The sequence below is a fragment of the Arachis hypogaea genome, chromosome 14, assembly GCF_003086295.3.
Source record: "Arachis hypogaea cultivar Tifrunner chromosome 14, arahy.Tifrunner.gnm2.J5K5, whole genome shotgun sequence".
Classification (NCBI taxonomy): Eukaryota; Viridiplantae; Streptophyta; class Magnoliopsida; order Fabales; family Fabaceae; genus Arachis; species Arachis hypogaea.
Genome location: NC_092049.1, coordinates 7,756,181 through 7,777,612, shown reverse-complemented (window position 1 = coordinate 7,777,612; position 21,432 = coordinate 7,756,181). Strand labels below are relative to the sequence as shown.

The window sequence follows — 21,432 nt, the reverse complement described above, 5'->3', positions numbered from 1 at the left end:
TTAGGCACTACATTTCCCGTGTCCTCACGCCCTGGCATGCTGTGCCTATTCACGGCTGACTTGGAAGCCGTATGTCCACCAGGTGTATCGTCTTAGCTCCATGTTCAGTGTGTATCGGATGGGGTTCACACCACCCATTCCCGAGGGTTTCTGGCCACCATATGATGGGCCGACAGTGATACCAGACCCCAACAAGAGGCGTGCGAGCGAGGGACGTCCCAGGTCCACCAGGATACCAACCACTATGGACGAGGCGGATCCGAACAGACCGAAGAGATGTGGGTTCTGTCGGCAACCAGGACACACACGTCGGAGTTGCCCACAGGTCGGAGGACCAAGTCACACGGGTGGGACATGAGTTGGTTTATTGTTAGCTTTATTATAATGGTGATTTCACTTTTGTATTTAGTGTCAATTGTTTGAAGGTATGCTACTTGAAGTTGTTAAGTACAAAAATTTGTTTAGCTTAATCTGAAGTACTTTGCGTTGGTTAATAATTACTCCATGTGTTTCTTTTCTGAAACGAAATGTCACCTCTCCGACAAATACATAAGGCAATAAGGCAATCTTCAAATCAAGTGAAGCATGACAACCAACATGTCTAAATAACTTAAATACACAATGTACACCAATTTCCAAAGTAACGGATACACGAGAAAGCAATAAGGTACATACCATAAATAACAAAATACATCTCGGATCCTAAGCATACAAAGCCAAAATAAATAAAGGAAGCTAAAATACGACACTGAATGTGACAAAAGTCATACACCATAAACAGATCATCTAAATAGGTGCGAATCGGTGAAGCAACGATGGGAGACCCATGTCCTGTGGCCTCTCCTGACGAGCGGCTCCTCGTCCTCGATGTCATCATCGTCATCATCCGGGTTTGCCTGTGCATGTGGCCTAGGCTGGACTGGCAACGGTCGTGAGGAAGACCCTGAGGGGACTGACTCTCTGCGGACGGGTGCCCTGGACGTTCCAGCAACTGAATGTGACCCAGCAGTAAAGGCGGAAGGAGGGGTACCACCCAATGCAAAATACTCAGGTGTTGGCACGGTAGGAGGCTCGTTCAGATCGACATCTAATGGTGCCTGTGTCCCCGGCATCTGACCCCACCGACGTGCCGCATCGTTCTCCTGCATAATGGCACTGATCTCATCTAGGAAGTGTGACCCGCCAAAATCCGCATCAAGACCATCACTGGCCAGCAAGTCTGAAAATAGCGTCCCCGGATTAACCCATGGCTGACTCTCCTGAAGTGTGTGGTCGTCAGTGGGGACATCAACGAAATAATCGCCGAGCGGCCCAAATCCAAGTCTACCGTCACGATGGGCCGAGCCATCTCCCAAACTGGAACCGTACCACTCTCCACCATGACCTCCATGATGAGGACTAACAATCTTAGTCTGGTTCGTAACGTGAACTATGAAAGGTGAATTAAGTTAACACAAGCGATGGGTATACTCACATCGTGGACTGTAACAGGTCTATCCTCAGCCTCCACATCTGCACTCGAGGTCCCTTCTCGCTACCGGAAGGATTGTGACCTGACCACCTGCAACTCACATCGGTGTTATGACGAAAGAAAAGTATGAAAAAAGAGTATAACAATATAAGTGGACATGGAATTAAATAATTTAACTCATAACAGAAAAATCCTACAATAGTACCTCGACGCCAAGGGCCAGCTGAACGTATCATACCCACTAGGTCTAAACCCAGGAAAGCGCCAAAAGATCCAAGACTGAAGTAACTGTAACGGGCCAGCTAACTTCACCACATGTCTGTTGGCCACTCAGCACATGCACCGGTACAACCACGTTAGTGCCGCTGACCCCCAGCTGTAGCCACCCATCTCCTCAAGCCTAGCCACATAGGGTAGCCATCTGATGTGAATACGGTTGCCGGACTTGTCGGCAAACAACTGAGTACCCAACAGCATCATGATATAGGCACGAGCATAGCGCCTCACTGTCGCATCGTCGGCTCCCTCGGGGCACTCTCCAAAAGTCTCCTGAAACCAGGTGCAGTTCACTGCGAACTTCTGAATTTGGTTCGCAGGAGGTAACACACCAAGCGACTCCTGGAACCACACCCAAGCTGGACGGCCACTCTGGATGTATATCTAGAAGTCCGTCAAGCGACCACTCACATAACGTCCATCGACCGGCAAGCCCAGCTGGTACGCCACGTCCTGTAGTGTAATTGTGCACTCCCTGAACGGCATGTGGAATGTGTGCGTCTCCGGACGCCACCGCTCGACGAAAGCACTGACAAGAGACTCATCCAATTGAACCATCTATCATTCAGCCTCGCAAGATGGTATAATCCGGCCATCTGCAGGTACGGGATGTACCTCTCATCGAGTCGCATGCCCTGCTGCCGCCGCATACTCAAAATGCATCGCTGGGGCTGCGCATAAGATGAACCGCATAATTACAACCACTTACAAAACCACTAGCAGAAACCACTAACAACGTAAACTATGAACGGAAACCACTAACAGAAAAAACTAACACAAACCGCTAACAAAAACCACATGCAAAACCACTACCCTAAACCACTAGCAAAATCGCATGCATAAACCGTTAACATAAACCACTAACATAAACCACGTGCATAAATCACTAGCATAAACAACTAGCATAAACCATTAGCATAAACCACTAGCATAAACCACTTGCAAAACTACTGGCCTAAACCACTTACATAAACCACATTCGAAACCACTAACAAAACCACTAACATAAACTACCAAGTAAACCACAAACAAAACCACTAAAATGAACCACATGCAAAATCACTAGCATAACCAAAATGCAAAATCACTAACATAAACCACATGCAAAATCACTAAAATAAACCACATGAAAAACCACTAACAAAACCACATCGAAAACCACTAACATAAACTACTAACATAAACCACCAACAAAACCGCAAACAAAACCGCTACCCTAAACCACTAACAATACCGCTAACATAAACTGCAAACATAAACCACCAATAAAACCACAAGTAAAACCACTAAAATAAACCGCATGCAAAACCACTCACATAAACCACTTGCAAAACCACTAAAATATACCACACAAAAAAAATTCTAAATACTAACCTCGTCGTTGATGACCCCGGATATATGAGCAACTCCATCCAAATGATATAGTCTTTCCGGATCGTCCCCCATCGACTTAGTATCCTGGTCGAGCCTTTGTCGGAGCGAATCTGGGTCATTTTCTCTGGAATTTGGTGGGGTTTGAGAATGAAAAAGTGATTCGAATGAGGTGAGTTCGAACTCCTTTTATAGCCGAATCCAGTATAATTCGATTCAACCCCATTCGAATTACTACTAGAGGCAAATTGTGAGTATTTCGAATCAACTAGATTCGAACTACTTGGAGTTTCGTGCAATTGTGTAATTCGAATCAACCTGATTCGAATTATTCATAGTGTAATTCGAATCAGCTAGATTCGAATTAGTAAGTGTGTGCGTTTGTGTGTAATTCGAATCAAGGTGATTCGAATTACATGCATTTCAAGTTCGAATTGACCTAGTTTGAACTACATAGAAATGTGGTTTAGTTAATTCGTGAACCAATTTTTGGTTTGACTGATTTGTGTAATATTCTGCTCCCATTGGCTTATTTATGTGATTTGCCCTAAGAATTAAGAATATGTACTGTTTTGATTTTTAAAGTTTTGGATTAAAATTATGATTATTTATATTTTTTTAAAATAATTTTTAATATTATATTTAATATTAAAATTATTATTTTAATATAATAATTTTTTAAATGATATAAATATTTCTTTATCATTATAACTACATTACTGTCTTTTTTTTATAGTCACCAATTATTACCACTAATAATATTACACTTTCAATTTTTTAAATTTAACCATATCACACTTCAAATTTTTTAAATTCAATAACAATAAAAAAAATTTCTTTCAAATTCAACGACAATAACAACAAAAATAAAAAGAGTTTAACTTCAAAAATCATTGATACTAATTTAAAATCTTTGAACCCTAACTTCAAAAAATTAGAAACCTAAACTTTAGCTTATCTATGATGGCGACAATGTGGAGTACAGTTGCATGTGGTGGTGGTGGAAGTGAATGTGAATGGTGGCAACAGCAGGAGTCAACACAAAGACACAGGCAGAAAGGGGAAGGGAGGGGAGGCAAGGGTGGTGATGCTGGAAACACAAGGAGAGTTGCCAGTGGCATGACAAGGGAGAAGACGGAGGGCCAAACAGCATCGCTGGGGCTGTGCATAAGATGAACCGCATAATTACAACCACTTACAAAACCACTAGCAGAAACCACTAACAACGTAAACTATGAACGGAAACCACTAATAGAAAAAACTAACACAAACCGCTAACAAAAACCACATGCAAAACCACTACCCTAAACCACTAGCAAAATCGCATGCATAAACCGTTAACATAAACCACTAACATAAACCACGTGCATAAATCACTAGCATAAACAACTAGCATAAACCACTAGCATAAACCACTAGCATAAACCACTTGCAAAACTACTGGCCTAAACCACTTACATAAACCACATTCGAAACCACTAACAAAACCACTAACATAAACTACCAAGTAAACCACAAACAAAACCACTAAAATAAACCACATGCAAAACCACTAACAAAACCACATCGAAAACCACTAACATAAACTACTAACATAAACCACCAACAAAACCGCAAACAAAACCGCTACCCTAAACCACTAACAATACCGCTAACATAAACTGCAAACATAAACCACCAACAAAACCACAAGTAAAACCACTAAAATAAACCGCATGCAAAACCACTCACAAAAACCACTTGCAAAACCACTAAAATATACCACACAAAAAAATTTCTAAATACTAACCTCGTCGTTGATGACCCCGGCTATATGAGCAACTCCATCCAAATGATATAGTCTTTCCGGATCGTCCCCCATCGACTTAGTATCCTGGTCGAGCCTTTGTCGGAGCGAATCTGGGTCGTTTTCTCTGGAATTTGGTGGGGTTTGAGAATGAAAAAATGATTCGAATGAGGTGGGTTCGAACTCCTTTTATAGCTGAATCCAGTGTAATTCGATTCAACCCCATTCGAATTACTACTAAAGGCAAATTGTGAGTAATTCAAATCAACTAGATTCGAACTGCTTAGAGTTTCGTGCAATTGTGTAATTCGAATCAACTTGATTCGAATTATTCATAGTGTAATTCGAATCAGCTAGATTCGAATTAGTGAGTGTGTGCGTTTGTGTGTAATTCGAATCAAGGTGATTCGAATTACATGCATTTCAAGTTCGAATTGACCTAGTTTGAACTACATAGAAATGTGGTTTAGTTAATTCGTGAACCAATTTTTGGTTTGACTGATTTGTGTAATATTCTGCTCCCATTGGCTTATTTATGTGATTTGCCCTAAGAATTAAGAATATGTACTGTTTTGATTTTTAAAGTTTTGGATTAAAATTATGATTATTTATATTTTTTTAAAATAATTTTTAATATTATATTTAATATTAAAATTATTATTTTAATATAATAATTTTTTAAATGATATAAATATTTCTTTATCGTTATAACTACATTACTGTCTTTTTTTTATAGTCACCAATTATTACCACTAATAATATTACACTTTCAATTTTTTAAATTTAACCATATCACACTTCAAATTTTTTAAATTCAATAACAATAAAAAAAAATTCTTTCAAATTCAACGACAATAACAACAAAAATAAAAAGAGTTTAACTTCAAAAATCATTGATACTAATTTAAAATCTTTGAACCCTAACTTCAAAAAATTAGAAACCTAAACTTTAGCTTATCTATGATGGCGACAATGTGGAGTACAGTTGCATGTGGTGGTGGTGGAAGTGAATGTGAATGGTGGCAACAGCAGGAGTCAACACAAAGACACAGGCAGAAAGGGGAAGGGAGGGGAGGCAAGGGTGGTGATGCTGGAAACACAAGGAGAGTTGCCGGTGGCATGACAAGGGAGAAGACAGAGGGCCAAACAGCGTCGCCAATGATGGTGTGACAAGGGAGAAGACAGAGAGCCAAATCGTATCGTTGGTAGTATGACAGGAGAAAAAATAATGACAGAAAAAAAAGTATGATGGGATAGCTCCGACGATAGAAGATGATGACTTGGAAGAGGTGAAAATGAAAGAAGAATGTGGGAAAAAGGATGACGAAAAAAAGGAGGAAGAAGGGTATTTTTTATTTGGATTTGGATTCTCTAAATTTTAAATTTTACTTTAAAAGGTAAAGTATGAACTATCAGCATTTATTTCATAGGTGCGACCAAGAAAAAATATAAGAGAAAAAGCATTTAATGGTGAGAGATTTCACTTTATGCTCTAAAGTAAAAATCTAAAATTTAAAAGATCTAAATTCTTTTTATTTTAGTTATCAAATTTTATAAAGGACAAATTTATCAAAAAGATAATTTTAATAATAAATGTAATATTAGAAATTATTTTAAACAAAAAAATAATTAAAGAATTTTGATTTTGATTCTAAATTTTAAGAGGAAAGCAGTATTTATTCGTAAAAATTAATAATGCCAATACTATGTTAATTATTAATTAATTATACAAAATCTCTTGTTTGTCAAAGGCCTAGAAGTGCCAACAAATTGAATAATATTATCTAACAATGTTAATTTAACTATATATGATTAATAAAAATATTATTTATATATTATATATAAATATATAAATTATTTAATTATTTTAATATGTATTTTATATTTTAATATATATTTACTATAATTGTATAATTAATTAATAAGCAGAAATAATTAAAGTGAGACGTGGCAGCTAGGACCATGATTTTATCTTCAATAATTAACTTGCATTATTCTTCATATGCAGTTACAATGATCCAAATTAAGCCATCAAAGTTGATCTACTCTTACCCCAAATAATTTTATTTCATAGGGAGTTGACCTTAATGATATTGTATTATAGTTAATTGTGGGGCCGTGAATTGCATACGATGATAGTGAATTAGTGATGCAGGCTTTAATTTGGTTGTAACTTAAATTAACAAAATATCATAAATAATAAGTGTTGTGGATATATTAATATAGAATAATACTACATGTACACTAAAATCAGCTATTAAAATCAGCCACAAAATATATATATTAAAATATAAATATATATTAAAAATAAATTAAACTACACATGTATTTATACATAAATATATTGGTGTCTAATTTTGGTGTACAAATAGCATTTTTGATTAATATATGATCCTAATAGCAACATATTTAATAACTTACTTTTGTTATATATATAAAAAACTTATTAATGAATAATAAACTAACACTTCTAAAATCTCAAATATATCACTGAATTTGGAGAAAGCATGCATTATTATGAGTGTAACCTACTTAAACTATATTTCATTTCCACAGCAATATGATGTGCTTCGTGTGTGTGTATATATAAGTTCAATTAATACCTTATACACCGAAATAATTCTTGTGTGCTTATTTTATATATAGTTTTGGTTGGTTGTTGTGTAGTCAATATATATAGCTCTTTAATTTGTCATATGTTGGCAAATATTCTTTTGTTACAAGTTATCATATTCAATTATTTAAACCAGGCACCACTTCTTCAGTTCTTCTTCCTACATATTATTATTATTATTATTTTTTAAGAAAGAAGCTCAACACAATAAAGTGGAGCAAATAGAGAACCGGAAGAACAAAGCACAATACATAATAAAAAATAAAAAATTAGTCGCACCCGTTGTCATCTCCAGCATTGCCATCAACAACCAAACGGATCGACCCCACACCATTCCCTGTAGCTCAAGAATGATCTATGCTTTACTCCTTCGACACTTGTCTGTAAGCTCTGGAACACTCTACTATTGCGCTCCAACCAAATATTCCAGACAACCGTACAGAATCCTGTCAGCCATTTTCTTTGCTCAGACTTGCCCCCTGGTACTCCAGTCCAACTTTCAAATAACTCTTTTCCTGTTTCCAGAATGGCCCAAGCTCTATTAGCACCCGTCAACCAAGCACACCATACCTGCCATGTTAACTCGCAAGCAAAAAATAGATGATGTACTGATTCTATGTCCTTTTTGCACAAAACACACACATTGTCATTATGGTTAATAATGCCGAGTCTAGTCAGTCGCTCCTTCGTGTTGACCCTGCCTACTAAAACAAACCATGCAAATAGTTCAACCCTTGGAGAAACCAAGCCTCTCCAGATGGAACTAGTGAAGCTGTAACTTGTGATGTCCTCTGAGATGGTCTCCTTCTGCAACACCTGCACAAACGATTTAGTAGAAAAGACACCTTTTTTGTCAAATTTTCAGACCACTGAATCCTCTCTATCAACCGATAAACTTACAACCCATAACCGATCGTGGAGTTGATTGAGCAACTCTAGCTCCCATTGGAAGAGTTCTCTCCTCCACTGGAAGTTCCACACCCACTCTAGCCCATCCCAAAACCCACAGTCCCCTATTACAGATCCTTGTTGATTTGAAACAGAGAAGAGCCTCGGAAAATAATCTTTCAAAGATCCACCTTGTAACCAAGCATCCTCCCAAAAACGGGTGCTTCGGCCGTTTCCCACCTCCATGGACAAGCCACTGATCATCATATTTCTGATATGCTGCTCCTTGATATTGAGCTGACAGATATCTTTCCACGGGCCCTTCCTAAAGGCAACAGTTGGGTTGACAGCATTGCAGTTGGGTCCAGCTGATTACAGGAGCATACCACTTTCTTTCAAAGCGGGCAGTCCTCCTTTGAGAAGCGCCACCACCACTTGAACAGGAGTGATGCATTTCTAATTAAAGCATCTCCCACCCCCAAACCACCTAGCTTTTTCGGAGCTTAGACTACCTCCCATCTCACCATTGGCATCCCACTATTCCCATCTTCTTTACTCCATAAGAACCTTCTCTGCAATCCGATTATCTTTTCTGCAACCGCCTTTGGCATCTTATATAAGCTCAAGTAGTAGATCGGCAGGCTATTGAGAACCGCTTTTATGAGGACCAATTCACCCGCTTTGTTGAGAGTTCTAGCTTTCCATAGGCTCAGCTTGTCTTTCACTTTATCTATGATTGGTTTCCACGTCTTCACCAATCGAGGGTTAGCGCCAAGAGAAATGCCTAAGTACCTGACAGGCAGCGCCGCTTTAGCACACCCCAACAAACCACATATATTCATCACCCATTCCCTCTCACAGTTAATTGGGATTAGACTCGAGTTCTCAAAGTTGATGCTCAGGCCAGACATCAACTCAAAGCTGCGTAAGAGCCTCTTATAATTCACCAGTGTCTCTGTTTCCTGTGGACAAAATAAAATTGTGTCATCTGCAAATTGTAGATGCGACAATTCTATGTTGTCCTTTCCCACCAGCAGTGGAGAAATTCAGCCATTTTTTACCGCCTTCCCCACCATCCTGTGCAGCACGTCAACAACAAGCACAAACAGAAAAGGAGAGAGAGGGTCTCCTTGTCTGAGACCTCTCTCCATCTTAAATGGCTTAGACGGTGACCCATTAATCAACACCGACAAAGACGCTTTAGTCACACATTCCTTCACCCAAGTCCTCCATCTAAGCCCAAAGCCCATCTTCTGCAGGACTATATCCACAAAGCTCCATCTCACTCTGTCATAGGCTTTCTGAAAGTCAAGCTTGACAATTGCTGCCTGCTTCTTCTGTAGCTTTAGCCATTGGACCGTCTCACAAGCAATTAGGGCACCATCATGTATTTTCCTGCCCTTTACAAATACAGACTGAGTCTCCCCTACTAAATTTGGCATCACTGATCGCATTCTTCTTACAAGCACTTTAGATATCACCTTGTACACACAGCCCACCATACTAATCGGTCTTAAGTCCTTAATTTCCTTAGCTCCCACAAATTTTGGAGCTAACGCCACCCAAGTAATATGAGCATCTGTTGGTAGCTTCGCATTCTGGAAAAAGCCCAACACAGCTGCAGTGAACTCCTGACCCAGCTCCTCCCAACAATTCTTTATGAATTTCATGTTATACCCGTCACTACCTGGAGCTTTACTGGACTCACAATCCCAAACTGCATCTCGTACTTCCTCAGTTGATGGCATCGCCTCTAGTGCTTCTCCCTCCTCCTCAGTAATATTCTTAACTAGCCCATCACGGATCCCAATCAAAGGAGCATACTCCTGCCTATACAGTTCTTTATAAAATCCCAAGATCGCAGTCTTTATTCTAGCCTGATTCCGTACTATTCTTTCATTAATCACTAAAGATTCAATTATGTTGTGTCTCCTTCTTGCCGATGCCAGGTTATGGAAGTACCTAGTATTCTTGTCCATATCTCGGGCATGTTGGGATCGGGACATTTGCTTCCAATGAATCTCCTTTCTGACATACCACTTCGCACAGCAAGATGCCAGAGCCTTTCGTCTAGCCTCCATGGTTTCGTCATAACTACCAGCACTAACCATATCATCAATTTTCTTAATCTCTTCCTCAAACTTCTTTATTCTGTTGTCCATGTCCCCAAACTTTTCCTTATGCCATCTTCTCAGAGGTACTGTTAACGCCTTAAGCTTGTTGGTGAATATATCATCTCCCAAGTTCCTCCACTCGTCCTTTACCAACTGTAGGAACCCTTCATGCGTAAACCAAGAATCCAAGCTACGAAAAGGTCTTGGTCCCGTACAAAGTCTAGAATCTTCTAAAATCAATGGGCAATGATCTGAGAGACCTCTCGGCCCTCCTTTCAAACGAGTATCTGGGAACTCCTCAAGCCACTCCACACTGACAAGGACCCTATCAATGCGGCTACAAGATTGACCCCGGAACCAAGTGAACTTCCGATCAGACAGTGGTAAATCTACTAACTGTAAGTCCTGTAACCATTCTTTGAAATCCTCCGCAGATGCAGGTAGACTAACAGCACCTTTTCTTTCTTCCAACCGTAGTATCTCGTTAAAGTCTCTCATGAAGCAAAACGGAACCTGACATAGACCCACAATGTAGCTTAACTCCTCCCACATCACCAGTTTCTCACTCCGAACATGTGCACCATATACCAAGCAGAATGCACAATTAAAATTATTTTTTGTCAACACACCTTCAACACACAGCCAGCCATCCTCTTTGTAGCAGTTCAACCGCTTAAATAAAAAATTGTCCCATATTAACAACAAGCCGCCAGAGGCACCAACTGATTCCACATAGTCCCAACCCACCGTATCACTCCCCCATAAGTGTGCTACATCAAACTTGGTCACCACCTCCCTCTTAGTTTCAATTAGACCTAGCATATTCAACCTATATTTTTTCTTCAACTCTTTCACCATACTCAACTTTCCACACCCTCCTAAGCCTCTAATATTCCAACAACTATAAATCATTTAAAAGAATTGCTACATATTATTATTATTATTACAATTAATATTATTAAAACCATTAATCATTCTTTGATGCATGAGTAATAAAGAATGCAACACTAGTTTTTAAATTTCTTGTTTTGGTGATACCGTATGAATTGAAACAGTTAAACTGATAATGTTACATAACAAAAAAGTAAGTACCATTTTCTGTATTAATTATTGTATTTATTTTATATATTTTTGTTTTTCCATTAATAACTGTTTATTTTAAGCCATTATATCTAGCTCCACCTGTTTAAAATTAGAAAACCGAATTTTTATATTCAGAATTTTATTTATGCCTACCGAAACAAGAATATTAACTAATTAAGTTCACTCTAATTTAAGAAAAAGAAAAAGAGAAAACAAATTTATTAGTAAATTATAAATAACTTCCATATTAATTTATTAGTAGTCCACTGAGTAGTAAGTATGAGCGCGTTTGACGAGGATTTTTTTTATTAACTAATTTTTATAATAATTAATTTAGAGATCACTTTAATAAAGACATTAAAAATATCTTTTTTTAAAGATGTTTACATGTGTCATATTATTATTGGATATTTTTATTAAATTAGTTAATAATTTATTTTTTTTCAGAACAAAATCGGTTTATTATAGCAATAATAATAAACCCAATTGTTTGCATTATAATTATTAGACTCGATTTGATCCGATCGAATTACACAATCTAAATCGAATATCATTAAACTTTTTGATAAAAAGACAAATATATCCCTAATTTTTTGTTTTGTGAACATTTAAATCTCTAAAAATTTAAAAATACAATTAAATTTCTAAAAAAATGGATTTATTGTTATTATTATAAAAAATCGATTTTATTTTAATTTGTTAAAAAATTTAAAATAACCGATTCATTAATATGTCCAATAATAATACAAAATATAAATGTCTTTAAAAAAAACGTTTTAAGCGTCTTTACGAGAACATCCCCAATTAATTTACTATATATAGCAGCACATAATTTTTTCGTGTTGGTAAGAAGCTGAAGAATAAGTACTTTACTCGGTGAGGAACATTCTATTGATTCTTGACACCATTCATGACCTCAAACCGAGTAACATAACACTGCCTAGGCCTCTTTTCGTAATTATCACTTATTCATAGGGGCAAATCTTACAAACCAACCATTATTTATGATATCATCATAATAATAATAATACTAAATTACTAATACTAATTAAGTAATTATTTATTTAAATTACACCAAAACTTCTAGTAACCTGATCACTATAATACATTGCTTTTGGACTCTTGAGACGGCTATCTCTCTCTCTCTCTCTCTCTCTCTCTCTCACAAAACCACTGTCTTCCTTGGCTTCCTAGGAATCTCTGCCGTACATCACACAGAAACTGAAACCTAAGACTCTGTCTCTGAATCTGAGCATCAACATACACCTCACAATCACAAACACAAAGGTAAGTTCTGTTCTTTTAAGGTTTCATGATTGATGGGGTTTGAGTTTAGAAATGGCGTACACACACGTGTGCTGTGATTTGATGTGATGTGTTTTTGGTTTCAGGGTCAAAATCTTTTTTCCATTGGAACTAATCTGTTTTTTTTTGTTAGATTTATGTTTCAAAAGGGATTGTTTTGATTTAAAAAAAAAAGATTTATTTTGCTTACTTTGTGGTTGCTGATAAAACAATAAATAAAGTAATAATATTGGCAATGAAGAACTGAAGAGAAAACAATAAGAGTTTATTTCTACTTTCTTTCTTTTTTGTCAGTTCTTAAAACTTGTTGCTTTTGAGGTAGGCTAACGCGTTTTATCTCAATAAATGAGTTTCTATATTTATTTTTTTATTTTTGTTTTTTTAGTATATAAGTGATTTTTTTTTTAAATATTTTTACTCTCCTGCAATAAATATGCTAGCCTGATGATGCAAAATGAATTGCATGTGCTATGCTATTTGGTCAAAATTCAAGCTATTTTTTATTTTACTCTTCTCTGGTCCTTCATGGCTTCATAAGCTTTTAATAGTGGATGAATTTGCATGTGAGGTATTTGTTGATGATTTTTGGGGAGTTGGTTGAAGGTTTTGGCAACAAATGCTCCCATTTCCAAGAAAGATGTCTTAATTGGGGTGTGCATGTGTATTTTTAATGTAATTTGGATTGAGTTTGCATCTCATAATTCCTAGAATAGAAATCTTGAATTTTGTGGTGGAGAACTTCTAAATGGGATATGGGACCAAATAAGTTCTTATGATTGGTCCTTTTTTGCCCCAATAGGGATCATAAATTGCATGCAAGCTGTAATTGCTCTGTTTTGCACTTATGGTGTTTGATATATTGCCTCACACAAATAGAGTTTTGCCTTGTTTGTATACCCAGACTGTCTTCAAAATCTTGTTTGGGTGTTGTTTTTCTTTGTCACATCATTTTTATCAGATATTGCTTTATCATTTGTCAAGCTGTTTAAAATAAATTTCCTAAATTTCCTTCTTGCTTTGTTTTATCAACATTGAAGCTGAATTAACCATATTATTATCTTACTCTGCAGGTTTTGGCTTCTTTCATGCAATTTTGTAGATAGCTTACACAATAATTTTGCCGATGCTTAAAGCACCTAGAACCTTCTCAAAATGGAGGTTGATTATTTAGTAAAATAGTATTCTCTATATTTATGCAACTAACAAACCGCTGATCTGGAAAAGTTTGGAGGGATTTTCAGAGTAACAAATTTATTTCACTACTAATTTTTGGCCCCAGACAAACCGGCATCCAGGTCCTATTCCAGGGTATCCAACTAACCCGACCTATCCCAACCCGAATTAAGCGATTTGTTATCAGATGCAAACCTCCCAGAAACACTCAACCTCAGCTGGTATTCACATATACCACCAGCCAGTGCAAGGCATTGATCCTTACAATCATTACCAAATATTACAAAGCAATTCATGCCATGATATCCATGACAGTAGCAGCCAGGGGACCAATGTGTCGTTTGAAGCCTCGAAGGAGCAATACTATACCCTTGATTCATCCCCAGCAACCAATGGTCTCATAGGTTGTGATTCACCTTCCTGTGCTAGTGTATCATCCAGTAGGAGCCCTTTATCTCCACAGAATTCTCAGTCATACTATTCAGATCAGCACCAATCTTCTGACAACAACTATGGATCGCCAATAAGCGGTTACTCAAGTGCTGAAGATAGCTATGAATTGAAGAACAAGCTAAGAGAATTGGAGATTACATTATTGGGGCCAGAACCAGATATTGTTGATAGTTGTCACTGCTGCTTCAAGAGTGTTCACCAAGGAGCATCTCCAATGTCGAAGTACAATTGGGTTCAGATTGCTGAGATGATTCCAAAGTTGGACTTGAGAGAAGTCCTTATTCTTTGTGCACAATCTGTGGCTGATGATGACATTCAAACAGCACTAGGGTGGATGGATAATGTGTTGGTGAAGATGGTATCTGTTGCTGGGGATCCAATGCAGCGACTAGGTGCATACATGTTGGAAGGTCTTAGAGCAAGGTTTGAATCATCAGGGAGCTTAATTTACAAGGCATTGAAGTGTGAACAACCAACAAGCAAGGATCTAATGACTTATATGCATGTCTTGTACCAGATTTGCCCGTATTGGAAATTCGCTTACATATCTGCAAATGTTGTCATTGGAGAAGCAATGCAGAATGAAGCAAGGATTCACATAATTGACTTCCAAATTGCACAAGGCACACAGTGGTTCTTGCTCATGCAGGCTCTCGCTCGTAGGCCGGGTGGACCGCCGTTCATCCGTGTCACTGGTATTGATGATTCCCAATCAAATCATGCCAGAGGTGGAGGACTTCACATTGTGGGAAAAAAGCTCTCAGAATATGCTAATTCTCTTGGGGTGCCCTTTGAGTTCCACAGTGCTGCAATGTGTGGATCAGAGGTTGAGCTAGAGAACCTTGTGATTTGGCCCGGCGAAGCTCTTGCCGTGAACTTCCCTTTTGTTCTGCACCACATGCCGGATGAGAGCGTAACCACTGAGAATCACAGGGACAGGCTATTGAGGTTGGTGAAGAGCTTGTCACCAAAGGTTGTTACCCTTGTTGAGCAAGAATCCAACACCAACACCTCACCCTTTTTCCAAAGGTTTGTTGAGACCCTTAATTACTACACTGCCATGTTCGAATCCATCGATGTGGCTCGTCCCAGGGACGATAAGCAGAGAATCAGCGCAGAACAGCACTGCGTGGCCCGCGACATTGTCAACATGATAGCTTGTGAGGGCCCTGAGAGGGTGGAAAGGCATGAGCTTCTAGGAAAATGGAGGTCAAGATTTTCCATGGCTGGTTTTTCAGCTTGCCCTATGAGTTCTTCAGCTATGGCTGCAGTTAGAAGTCTCTTGAACGAGTTCAATGAGAATTATAGGGTTGAACAAAGAGATGGTGCTTTATACCTAGGATGGAAGAATAGAGCTATGGCCACTTCTTCTGCATGGACATGTTACTGACTTCACTATATATCTTAGGTGCATGTATATTTTTCCTTATTGTTCTCCCTCTTTCTTCCCCTTTTTTAACCCTTAGTTATAATTCAGTGATATGCAGTTTCTGAATAGGATTTTGAGATTCAGCTTTGTTCCAACATGTATTGTAGTCCTTTTTTGTAGCTGAATCTCTAAACTTCATGTACATGTCTGAATACTTGAAAGAGAAAGAACCTCAGTTTCAGTAGTCATAGACACAGTTTTTTATGTGCACTAAGCACTCAGTTTAATGTGGTATTTACTGTGAGATGAGAAAGTAATCATTTTAGGTACTTGTTTGATTCCCTTTTTTTTTATTTTTACTTTGAGCTTATGTAAGCTGCTATCTAATGTTCATGGAGCTCAAGGTCTTGGTTTATTAGTGCACTTTGTGTACTAGTTTAATGTATGTGTTCTGATATAGGTGTAAATGAATTGGACTGGTCATCACACTTATCCAAACAAGAGGATCACCACAACTTTCATTCAACTTCTCCATGTGTGAATAACTGAATATATATATTGAATTGTTGATATTAGTATATAGAAATGAGGTGTATTAATAACTAATCTTGTGTAGTCGTATACTTAAATTGATGGATTATTGTGTCATGTTAGAAAGTTGTTTTGAAAGTTAAAGAGTAGAATGTGTTATTTGACTGAACACATTGAAATGGTCCAAATCTTGAATAAAAAAAAAGGAAATTCAGATATATGGTAAGTATCCTTTATTAATATTACAAGATTGTATATCAAGTTAATATTGAATCCTTGACTAATTGAATAAATAAATATGAATAACACAATTTTACTCAAAAGGCACACACCAAAAAAATATAAAAATATAAAAACAATGATAAAAAAAAATATAAAAATAAAGAGACGAAATTGTGGGGGTGTTAAGAGGGCTAAAAAATTTGGATATGGAAGTAGAATGAGTGTTATACCTTAACGTGGTAATTTTTGGTGTTTTTTAAAACTATGGGAGTACATTGTGTTTAAAAAATTTTAAAAGTTTGGAGTACACAAATCGGTCCCACCGATTTGTGTTGAAAAAATTGAAAAAATTTGGAGTACACAAATCGGACTCTCCGAGTTCTTTGTTTTGAAAATTTTGTAAACAAATTGAAGGGTTCGTTTTGCTTGTTGTATACAAAATTCACATAGAAGAAATCGGACCGTGTGATATGTCCTCACCAAAATGGATGGTCCGTTTTTTTTTTTTATTATTATTTGGTTATACTGGTCCCTGGGTCCGATTTGTGATGGAGATGAATTTTTTTTTTTAATTTACAGGAAATAGGAGAGTCCGACTGTCCGAGTTCCCATCCGCAAGTCGCAGCACAGCTGGGTAAAGTTCCCCTCCTCTCCATATCCGCGTCCTACATTAACGTTGTCTTCATAATAAAATTAATTTGCCTGTTAAGAGTTGTGTTGGGAGAAAAAAATATAAAAATAAACATTATAAATAAAAAAAATTAAAGAAATCAAAATAAAATTTACTGAAACTACCTACTAAAACAGTAAATTTTTTATTTTGGAAAAACAATGAACTCCAAACACCATTCCATAACAACCTTTTGACAAGAAAAAAGAAATGTTAAATAAAAGAAAATTTCTTCGTTACCTTTGTAATAAATTTTCAGCCACAAATAATACAAGATATTAACTCCAAAACAGTTAGACACTACTACTTGATATAACCCTTAAAAATAAAGAGAGAGATCGTTAAAAGAATTGGTATGGAGTAACGTAAAAGTTGGTGTTATTCTATGCTTGTGATGGAAAAAAGAATTAACTAATACAATTTCATTGGACGACAGAAAATAAAATAAAATTGAAAATATATTCAATTCAGTTACAACATAGTAGAGCATGTTAGATGTTATGTAATAATGTTTTAAGAGAGACCAAAATGGTCAAGTGTCAATGATGGAAGGAACGGTTATTATGGGATGTAGAAGCCACGAAACTTGTCATGCAGATCTCAATTTGGAAATGAAAACAATAAAAAAACAGTTATTTACTCATACAAAATTAATAATATTAAATTATTAATAATACTACCATTTATTTTCTGATCATGTAAAATGTAAATTCTCCTTTTTCACGTACACACGCAAATTGCTCCTCTGCCTCCTCCACTATTCAAAATCTGCACTCTCAGGTAACAACAATCTCTTCCATTCCCCCAACCTTCAAATTCTTATCTGTTTCTGTTAATGAAATCTTCTTGTTAATTTGGATTCTGTCTTCCTAGAAACAGAAATTATTAGGCTCTTTTTTATGTTAATGATGCCATTTATATGAATTTGATATTGATTCAATTTTTTTTGGTGTAATCAGGGAGAAAGAAACATCACTGTCAGTGTTGTGTGTGTGTGTGTGTGTGTGTGTGTGTGTGTGTGTATATATATATAGATAGAGAGATATTGAGAAAAAGAATCCTAATTTGTTGAGGATCAGGTTAAATTTTGTTGGAGTGTGAGTGTGCATGGAAGAGTTTGGAGAGGGAGATGTTTTGAGGAGGATGCAGAGAGAGCAAGAGAGGGAGAGGAGGAGAATTCGCGACCGCGAGAGGAGGCAGGCCATGACTCAGGAACAAAGGGAGCGCCACCTGGCCAGGAGGCGCCGGAACTACCAGCTGAGGAGGCAGAGGGCAGCAAATAACAATGCTGCCGGATTCATTCCTCTCCCTCAACCACCGCAGCCGCAGCCGTTTCTAGAATCAAGTGCTGGTGAAGCCAGTACTAGTGATGAGCTTCAAGGTGTCACCACTCCATTAGACCATACTGCCCTCTCTCATCATGGCATTGCTCTCCCTCACCAAGGTTTGTTTTCTCTCATGTACTAGTTGTTACATTTTTGAATATGTATAGTTTGTGTGTTCTAATGCTACAATTCAATAGGATCATCAGTTCATATGGAAAATCTAGCATATAAACCAGCCAATTCAGCAAGATTTCGGCTAAATCATATTAAGCGCCTCGCGCGAAGCCTGACATCTTCAATTGGTGACCCAGCAGCTGCTACTCAACAGGTTCCAGCTGAATTGATAACAAAGGAAGATCTATCAACTGCTGATTGTGGTAAATTATTATTGTTGTTATCTGGAGTTGTGTTGTTTCTGCATTCATAGTGTTTGACGTTATGCCTATTCATATATACACACAACATTTTTTCTATTATTTGCATCTAGTTTGAGAAAAACCATAGCTAGCTAGCTTGGAACCTTTAATTGTTAGTTTGAATCATTGAGATGAACAAATTTCAGGTGGCGCGCAGAAATCTCTGCGTTTGAATTGTGTCAAGCGCCTTGCGAGATCAATAAATTGTGTTCCCAAAGAAATTGAATCTCAGAAAAACCATACTTCTGCACAAGAAGGGATTCAATTACTTGGTAATGAGAGCTCTATAGCCTCTAGCTAACAACTTTATGAAATCAAATGGTTCACTCAAAGGTACATTACAAAAAGTTGTATATACATTATTGCAATTGATATAAGTAACCTTTACTTGCTGTATTGAACACACTTTAAGGCTCTGCTAAAATAATTGTGTATGTCATTAGCTTTCAGGTAAACTTGGAAGATTGTAGAAACTGCTTTTTAGGTTTATGTCATATACACAGAGGAAAAAGAAGAAAAGGCATATACTTGAAGGGTTTGGCTGCAGTATGGTGTATAATGAACTGTGATAGTCAACACCAACTTCACAAATAGAGATCCTTTTCAGCATTCTTTCATTTGTATTTTGCAGCTACCATTGTAGATGATGATAGATATTTTTAGACTCAGCTTTCTTTTCTTCTTTACTAGCATATTAGACCAATATACTTTGGATAGCATTTTGATCTCCATCAGAATATTTCTTTATTTATCATCAACAAATTTGAGAATTGAGATTTGTTCTTACATATTAGATCAATATAAACTTGCCTAGTTGAGCCACCTTTTCATATTGTAGCATGAATTCTCACTTCTCAGCACATAATTGTAGTTGTAAAAGAAAATAATTTGGTAATTGTGTGATGGACTAAGAAAAGTAATTAAGAACAAACATGCATGAATGAACATGTACACAAGAGACTAGGTTCAGCTTGCCTTTCTCAGCTATGAACTTTATTCCAGGTGAAGAGAATGACTTCAGCTGAAAGTAAAATAATTAAAGATTTGGTCCCTTGAGAATCTATTTTATTAATTTATTTTTTAAAAGATATACTTGATATCAATTTTTTAAAAGAAAGACAATAATAATATTTGAACAGTTTTTAATGGATACTTTTACTCATACATTGATATAAATATTTAAAAATATTTTCAAAAAATATGTTTAAATAACATTATTAAAGACAAGAAAAAAGCTTCTATTTCACTAAAAATAAATCTTTTTTTATAAGGATATTTAAAAAGAATAGTGTATATTAACTTTAGTAAGAAAGTTTTCATTAGTTGGTAAATTTTGAACTTACATCCTTATATAGAATGAGACAAATCTCATTATCTTTGGTTAACATCCAATCATTTAATCTTATGATTTGGCCAACTCTATTCTAAAATATTCCTTCGTCCAAACATAATATATAACACATTACCTCAAAAATAATACTTAACCACAAATATTAAAAACACAAATTTAATACACATAAATGTATATAAACAAAAGTTATTTACATTTAGGACCCATTTAAAAAGCTTTAAAAGTAATTTTTCTGAGCTTTGAAATTATGAAAAATAATAGTATTAATGTCTGATATAATTTTCAAAACCAAATTGCAACTTTCTAAGAAACTATTTAGGAGCTTATAGAGAAGTTAAAAAAAATGACTTCTCTCATAATAAATTTTTTTTATCATATTTTTTTTTAAAATAAACACTTTTAGAATTAAAAACCCAAATACAAAATAGCTTATTTATAAGCTACTTTTAATAGTTATTTATTATTTAAATTATTTTTTTAAAAAATGAGCTTAATTAGACTTTATTCTATGATTTTATCCAATAACTTTTTCAGTTGTTTGGATATTACTGAGTTCTTTGTCAGAATTAAAATATTTATCTGTGATTATTATAGCCATCAAAGCTTTCATAGCTCAGTTGGTTAGAGCACCCGTTTAGTAAGTGGGAGGTCTTGAGTTCGACTCTCAATGAAAGCATTTTATGGTTTTTGGTCCCTCCCAAGTTCCATGCTACAATTGTTCTTGATGTGTTGTTCCGTTTTGTCTTTTATGCCATTATTCTTAAAGTAATTAGCCAATGGTGTTAATTAGTTACCAAAAATACCATCTTTGAGGACTGAATGACTTTATTATTGTTGTTTTATGCCCTGCTCTTATTCTTTAATTCTGAGGCTTTATTCTGCCTACTTTTCCTTTTGGGCGGTTGCTTGATGCTCTTTTTCGATGTCCATGTTGTAAAGTTGGCTCATGATTTTGAAAGCTTTGAGCTTTTCAATATTTTAACTTGTTTATTAGCTCTTAACCTTGTTGGGGTG

The 21,432-nt window shown here is 36.4% G+C and overlaps 2 protein-coding genes and 2 non-coding genes across 7 annotated transcripts; all 4 read left to right on the top strand.

Moving 5' to 3' along the window:
- Positions 1-12,548: 12,548 nt before the first annotated feature.
- LOC112741313 (scarecrow-like protein 13) lies at positions 12,549-16,429 on the top strand. Its single transcript, XM_025790242.3, has 2 exons — positions 12,549-12,890; positions 13,979-16,429. The coding sequence occupies exon 2, from the start codon at positions 14,269-14,271 to the stop codon at positions 15,922-15,924; it is 1,656 nt and encodes a 551-aa protein (XP_025646027.1). The 5' UTR covers positions 12,549-12,890; positions 13,979-14,268; the 3' UTR covers positions 15,925-16,429.
- A 723-nt stretch (positions 16,430-17,152) lies between these two features.
- On the top strand, positions 17,153-19,889 carry LOC112741312 (uncharacterized). Of its 4 annotated transcripts, none has more exons than XM_025790240.3 (5): positions 17,153-18,106; positions 18,286-18,770; positions 18,849-19,028; positions 19,214-19,400; positions 19,518-19,889. In XM_025790240.3, exons 2-4 carry the CDS (start codon positions 18,434-18,436, stop codon positions 19,366-19,368), a joined length of 672 nt encoding a protein of 223 aa, XP_025646025.1. In that variant the 5' UTR covers positions 17,153-18,106; positions 18,286-18,433; the 3' UTR covers positions 19,369-19,400; positions 19,518-19,889. The 4 variants fall into 4 exon arrangements, with proteins under 4 accessions (XP_025646025.1, XP_025646023.1, XP_025646026.1 ...); XM_025790238.3 differs by having other exon boundaries at positions 19,511-19,889; XM_025790241.3 differs by having other exon boundaries at positions 17,829-18,106; positions 18,858-19,028; positions 19,511-19,889.
- A 1,131-nt stretch (positions 19,890-21,020) lies between these two features.
- Positions 21,021-21,094, top strand: TRNAT-AGU (transfer RNA threonine (anticodon AGU)). The gene has a single exon. It is a non-coding gene; the product is annotated as a tRNA-Thr (tRNA).
- A 94-nt stretch (positions 21,095-21,188) lies between these two features.
- LOC112745898 (small nucleolar RNA SNORD96 family) lies at positions 21,189-21,292 on the top strand. Its single transcript, XR_003173804.1, has one exon. It is a non-coding gene; the product is annotated as a small nucleolar RNA SNORD96 family (small nucleolar RNA).
- The last annotated feature ends 140 nt before the right edge of the window (positions 21,293-21,432 follow it).